We start from the raw sequence: 6,053 nt of genomic DNA, 5'->3' as shown, positions 1-6,053 counted from the left end.
ACTGCATATTAGCAATGAATGTATTAACATTTCTAACTATCTATCAGCTACTAAAAATTTGGTATTGTGACAGCCATAGTAGAATTCATATATTTATTTGCCAATAATTCCATTGGCAAATAAATACATAATATATAAATATATATATATATATATATTATACACTATACACGCACTCCTTCAGTTAAAACACTATTTCTCTCTGAATGTGAACATCCATGTTGTTGAAGATTAAAGATGAAATGAAAAACAAAGGCTAGATGAATCTAATATAACACTGAATTTATGATTAAACATTTACACACAGGTTTAACTGAACAACTGAAAAAATCCTAGCCAAAAATATCTATTCCTTCAAATCCAGTAAATGAAAACACGGCCCCTCCTTCCTCCGACTTTGCTGCCTATCAGAATAACTGCACAGCCCTGAATTTTCATCTCTTGGCCTGTTATGCACATTCATCTATCAGAGAGTGAGAGTTTCATTAAAAACTCCCAGCATGTCTCGGGAAGGAAGCACCATCAGCAGGGTCTGGGAGTGAGCTGCAGGCACATACAGCGTGCAGCTCCAAACTAATGTATCAATTCCAGAGCCTGTCGGAGTCAGAAGTCATGACACCATCTCTCTGGAATTAGCTGCCACACTAGCAGCTTTTCACATTCACATCAAGGGAAGAACTGTAATTCCTGTCAGGAATTTATACGAATAAATCCTGAGAATGATTTTGCAGCATGTTTATTCTTGCAATTTGAAACATTCTTATTAAAGATTCAGCCTTTCATGTTAGGTGTTACATAAATTACCATTACAGATGGTATCTTTAAGTCCTTAACATAAACACAAAATACAATGTGCAATATCCCATTTATAATATACAGAAACAGCATAGTACACATAATGGGACAATGTCAACTAAAATAAAGGCGATTTGTTTTTACATATACGAATAGGTAAATGCCAATATTTTAAACAGTGGTCGTTTACTTCCATCTTGTGGCCATTCGGCTACTTCACATTCCCAGTCAATTCATAACAATGAATCAATGAGGTGGGAGATGAATAGAAAGGCCTTCGGTTGGCTTAGTCAACACATTTACTCACTCATTGGATGGTAAATGGGTTTATGCTTTCCTTGAAGACGCACTGAACACATAGAGGCGATCTTTCCAGGAGGCTGCATCCTAGCGTCTATTAGGAACCAGGATCTTGCAAAGGTCGCCCATTGCTTATGGGGAAAAAGAGAAAGCAATCTATGAAATGCAAACTGATTTTTTTCAATGACCGAACACAATCGATTCGCAATAACTAGTTGAAGTAAAATTGTATCGCCCGTGGAAGATTTTAATCAGATGACAGATCAGTCAACGTTCAGTTTAATGCAAGGAAACACGATGCAATGAAAGTGAATGGTGACTGAGGCGTCCATAACATCCCGCTTAACATGTCCTTTTGTGTTCCACAGAATAAATAATATCATATAACAACATGAAGTTGAGAAAAACATGTTTTATTGTCGGGTGAACTATCCACTTTACCTGTCACCGGTCAACTAATGCATTAGTACACGTTTACTACACTACACAATCTACATTCACTAATTTTAATTGTTACACTACAATAGATCTAATTTCTAATGCTAATTAAATAGATAGTTCCATGCACATAAGTGCAGACATTATACGCTTGTTAGCGCACAAGTTCAATAGAAAGATCACGTTTTCCATAAATAAGCATCGGATGACAGCGTAGTATATTTATGGCATTTGACCAGTATGACAGTAAGCCATAATAAACAGCTTACCTGGGCTGATCTTGAAAAACTAGACATTTTAAATAAGCATTTGGTCAATTTGACCTCAATGTGGCTGTAGTGGTACAGCAGCAATTTACTTCCCCCCGACCAACAGAATGAAAATGTGGTTCCATATTTCATAGTTATAATTGTAATGCTCTCAGATTATTTTACATTGATAATGTAATTTGAATAACAATAAGTATATGATTTTAATTTGTGTTTAGTTCACGCCCATCTCCACGTATTGTTATTTATAAGCGTATTTTAATCTGTTCCTACCGACTGTATTTTTTGGTAGCGCGCGCGTCATCGTCACGTTATCTTCGAACGTCCGTGTTGGTTGTAAACGCGCGTAAATTTGTTTTGTGCTGTGTGGAGTCTGTGTGGTGCTGTAACAAGTTTACATTAGCTTACATGAACACGGCAGCATACAGTTATGGACAGATACGTGCTAGTTGTTATAATCGATCTAGAGCCAAAGAAAGAGGGCTCTTTTAACGGTAAGAGGACGCCGCAATTGATATCAGCAATTGTCAGAAGTTCTGCTTTGGCTGTCTGTTGCTGTTTTGACATGTAACGTTAACGTTAACGTTATTGGTTTAATTGCAGGGGTTGATGAAACCAAAAAAGTGTTTGATAACCTCAAGAACATTTCTAATTCGAATTTAGCGCGCATTCCTCCATTTCCAGGTAGGTTTATGCATTATAACCTCATTTTCCATAAGTTTTGGTGTGACGCTTGACTTTGTGTTTGTTTAAATTCGTTTAGCCTGCTCTCTGAGTGGTAGTCCTGGCCCACAGAGATGGTACTTTGCCATTCAAGCCAGTTATGGTACAACACAGGTAATTAACGTATGCATATTTGCTTCTTGTTTAGTGCATTCTCACATTAGATTGGTTACAAATGACATAAACTGGGTCTGACAAACATAGGTTATAAAAAGTAATAATGTAGATTAGTTCAAGGGTGTTTATTAAAATATGTAAACAGTAAAATTTGATTCAAAATAAAAAATGAATAAATAATAAAAATCTGAATAAAATAATGAATATGCATCTAACAGTTCAGTACTATAGTGAGTAGAAAAAATATTTTAACCTAATAGAAACTAAATATTTTCTGAATAGTATATATATTATAGTATTGTACTAGTATGATATATATTATAACAATTTAAATTAGTATAAATTGAGTCTTTATACATGAAAGTACATAGTTGCCTTTAAAGTTTAGGATGGGGTCACTTGCATGAGGATGATCACATGTAGTTGTCTGTGACATATGAAAGATTGAAAAACCCTGGTATAGTGCTTCTGATCATACACACACACACACACTTACTTTACTGTGTATTTCCAGTGGTGCAGCTCAGAGTGGGAGGAACTGTGTTCCCAGCGCAGTGACAGTGAGGAATCAGAGCCATCTGCTTTAGACACCTGCATTGCTGCCCTTCAGGAGCAAGAGGAACAGAGCGTGCTCACAGAAAACCCGTCCCACGCAGAGTGAGAGATTGTGATTGATACTGTCGCCCTATGATATCTCAAACTGAAGAACCTTATTGGACCAAAGAATTAATCATGTTTCAGGGATTAGTTGATGTCATTCATAAGTTGATTATTGACATGTTTATTTACATATACTTCCATGTACTTTCTGTGTTTATTTTTTCGTGATGATTGACTATCATGATAGACTCTTTGAAGAGGCTGCTGAAGGTCTTCATCAGTTAGCAGACAAACTTCCTCCTCCAGGTACTATTTTAGAATATTAAATGGTTTTGGGCATTCTAAAGTTATCATAGTAATCATTTCTTTATCTTGTTTTACACATATAGTGTATCTATGCTGTATCATAGTGTTACTATGCTTTTTTTTATTGCATTTATGTAATGTTTGTTCTTGATTGCAGGGAAGTCTTTGCTCGATGTGATTGTTCTGTGTGTGGATGAGGAGGCAGAGTTGAAGGATATGTTGCCTGTGATTGGCTCTTTGAAGCGCTTGAGGGCATGGCATTCGGCACAGATGATCATGGTCACTGAACACAATGCAGGGTAAAATCCAATATTCTCCAGTAATAATATCACCGTTCTTGAGATAATAGACCTGTCCTTTCTATTTATGAGTTCTTCTATGCCTAATGGCCCTGTGTCTCTTGTTTCTGCACTATAAAGGTGGCAGAAAGCAGCCATGTATCTAGATACCCGCTTATGTTCTCCATCAGTGATTGACAGCTCTGTGGATAGGAGAGCGATCTGGAGAGGTGGACTTCACATTAGAGAGAAAAAGGTACATTATACTGATCTAAAGCCCCTTTGTTTAAATATGTGTAATCAAACAAAGAAATTTATGAGGTTAAAAGTGAAGTGTGTAATTGCAGAAATACTGTTTTAAAGAGGCTCTTGCTGTTTGCCATTGGTTGGACAAGCAAATAGTCCCTCCTCACACTCACTGATCAATGAACTATTAAATAAACTATTCATATATATATATATATACTGTATTTAAATAAAACTAAATATTGACATTAGATGAAAAGCTCAACTACAACTAACTGAAATGACAGTAAATAAAGATACTAAATTTATGGAGCTAAAACTGAAATATACTCTAAAAAATTACTACAATTTAAAATTCAAAATTGTAATAAATACTATAATACAGAAGTAATACTAAAATAACACTGTGCAAAAAAATATCAACCTATGAATTGCTTTTTCATAATTGTCTGTTAATTGTCTGTAATTGTTAAAAAATTAACCATGAATAAAAAAACAGCGCTTTAATAAAAAAAAAATTAGTATAAATAAATAAATAAATAAATACATAAAAATAGTAACTGTAGACTTTCTTCTGTCCAGCAGAGGGCGAACACTTGCAAGAAATGATGTATGAGCGAACAGTAACTCCTACTGATTTGTGAAACTGTAAATACAAAGATGGAAAGACTTAGTAAGCATGCAGATTTAAAGAAAATAATTTGATTCAGGGAAATTCTGAGCAGGGAAATTTTATGTCTTAGCGGGAAGAGAGCTCTTATACAGCGAAATGTGTGCTTTGGTTAAGGAAAGATAGCAGGACCAGTAAAGATTCTGGTTCTTCTGGGTTAAAAGTGAATTAAATGCATTAATACAGCTAATGAGCCTGATACAAAGATCATTGATGTTAAAGGGTTTGAGTTTGGATTTCCAGTTCATTCACTCAGTTTGGGTCATGCTGCTCAGAGAGCAGGTCAGTGTTACTCTGAGAACTGCAATCTCCATTCTCATGTTTTTTTGGAAGTTTTGTTTGAATCAGAAATGAAGAATTTATCTATTTATGCTTGGGCATAAATTAGTTTCTGTCACTCTTGTGTTGTAGAAACAGGACAAGTATTGTAGTGAAGTATAGACCCTTCTGAATGACACTTGTAAATCTCTCTTCAGCTCATTCTGAATGGCTTTCTTGTGTTATTTTCAGTTTGTCTCTGAGCTGAAGTTTGAGGGTTTCTGTTTGAGAGCTCAGAGGAGAAATCGCTGGAGTGATGCACTGTATCCTCACATAGACCCACAATGCCACACTGATCATAAACTACAGCATGAGGTGAGCAGATTCAACGGATTCTTACAATTACGGAGTTTTTTTTTTATAAAAACTGAAAAAGTTAGTATTCGTTTGACACTAAAACACTTCAATTTCTGCTCCAGAAATCTGTTCATAATATTCCAAAAAATGTTGTTTTTATCATACTAGTGCTGAGGGTTTTTGTTCAAGTTGTGAAAGTATATTATAGAATTTATTATAATGAAAGTCAAACAAATTAAACCTATGTTTTTGTGAACTACATTTGTGACTCTTCAGTTGGCACATTTTGAGTCTGTGCCACCCATGAGAGTTTCTTACTGGGAGAAATGAGAATGAGATCTCATATGAAGCTTTTAATATTAATATCAAACAATATTTCTGAAAATTGGTTCACACGATGACTAAAATTGTCCAGTGCATTTGTGGCTCTATGAAGGCGCTCTAAATTTGAATATTGGCTGTTTCTTGCTCTCTCCCTCTCTCTCTGCATCTCTTATGGCGCTTTTCCACTGCGTGGTACGACTCGGCTCGGCTCTGTACGGTTCACTTTTGGTGTATTTTCCACTGGGTACAGTACCTGGTACTTTTTTTAGTACCACCTCGGCTGAGGTTTCCAAGTGAACCGTACCATTACCAAAACGTGACGTGTAAACTCTGCTGATCATGGATTGGCCAGAGAGAATCGTCACTACCTAC

The 6,053-nt window shown here is 35.8% G+C and overlaps 2 protein-coding genes across 4 annotated transcripts in view; one reads left to right on the top strand and one right to left on the bottom strand.

Annotated features, from left to right (window-relative positions):
- The window catches only part of LOC107685572 (39S ribosomal protein L13, mitochondrial-like), an 18,747-nt gene extending 16,829 nt beyond the window's left edge, over positions 1 to 1,918 (bottom strand). The window contains exons 1-2 of the mRNA XM_016482207.1: positions 1,803 to 1,918; positions 1,103 to 1,226 (exon numbers count right to left, since the gene is read on the bottom strand). Of these exons, the coding sequence (XP_016337693.1) occupies positions 1,103 to 1,226; positions 1,803 to 1,829 (151 nt within the window). The 5' untranslated portion in view covers positions 1,830 to 1,918. The remainder of the gene's footprint in view (positions 1 to 1,102; positions 1,227 to 1,802) is intronic.
- Positions 1,919 to 2,034: 116 nt separating this feature from the next.
- Positions 2,035 to 6,053, top strand: part of LOC107685571 (mdm2-binding protein-like) — a 26,855-nt gene continuing 22,836 nt past the window's right edge. Inside the window, exons 1-8 of one of the 3 annotated variants that reach the window (XM_016482205.1) lie at positions 2,035 to 2,296; positions 2,406 to 2,486; positions 2,566 to 2,639; positions 3,157 to 3,299; positions 3,490 to 3,548; positions 3,706 to 3,847; positions 3,968 to 4,082; positions 5,253 to 5,375. In XM_016482205.1, the coding sequence (XP_016337691.1) occupies positions 2,233 to 2,296; positions 2,406 to 2,486; positions 2,566 to 2,639; positions 3,157 to 3,299; positions 3,490 to 3,548; positions 3,706 to 3,847; positions 3,968 to 4,082; positions 5,253 to 5,375 (801 nt within the window). In that variant the 5' untranslated portion in view covers positions 2,035 to 2,232. The remainder of the gene's footprint in view (positions 2,297 to 2,405; positions 2,487 to 2,565; positions 2,640 to 3,156; positions 3,300 to 3,489; positions 3,549 to 3,705; positions 3,848 to 3,967; positions 4,083 to 5,252; positions 5,376 to 6,053) is intronic. The other 2 variants (XM_016482204.1, XM_016482206.1) reach the window with 2 other exon arrangements.

Source organism: Sinocyclocheilus anshuiensis, unplaced genomic scaffold (genome assembly GCF_001515605.1).
Source record: "Sinocyclocheilus anshuiensis isolate Anshui unplaced genomic scaffold, SAMN03320099.WGS_v1.1 scaffold185, whole genome shotgun sequence".
NCBI lineage: Eukaryota > Metazoa > Chordata > Actinopteri > Cypriniformes > Cyprinidae > Sinocyclocheilus > Sinocyclocheilus anshuiensis.
This window is presented reverse-complemented; position numbering and strand designations above follow the sequence as displayed.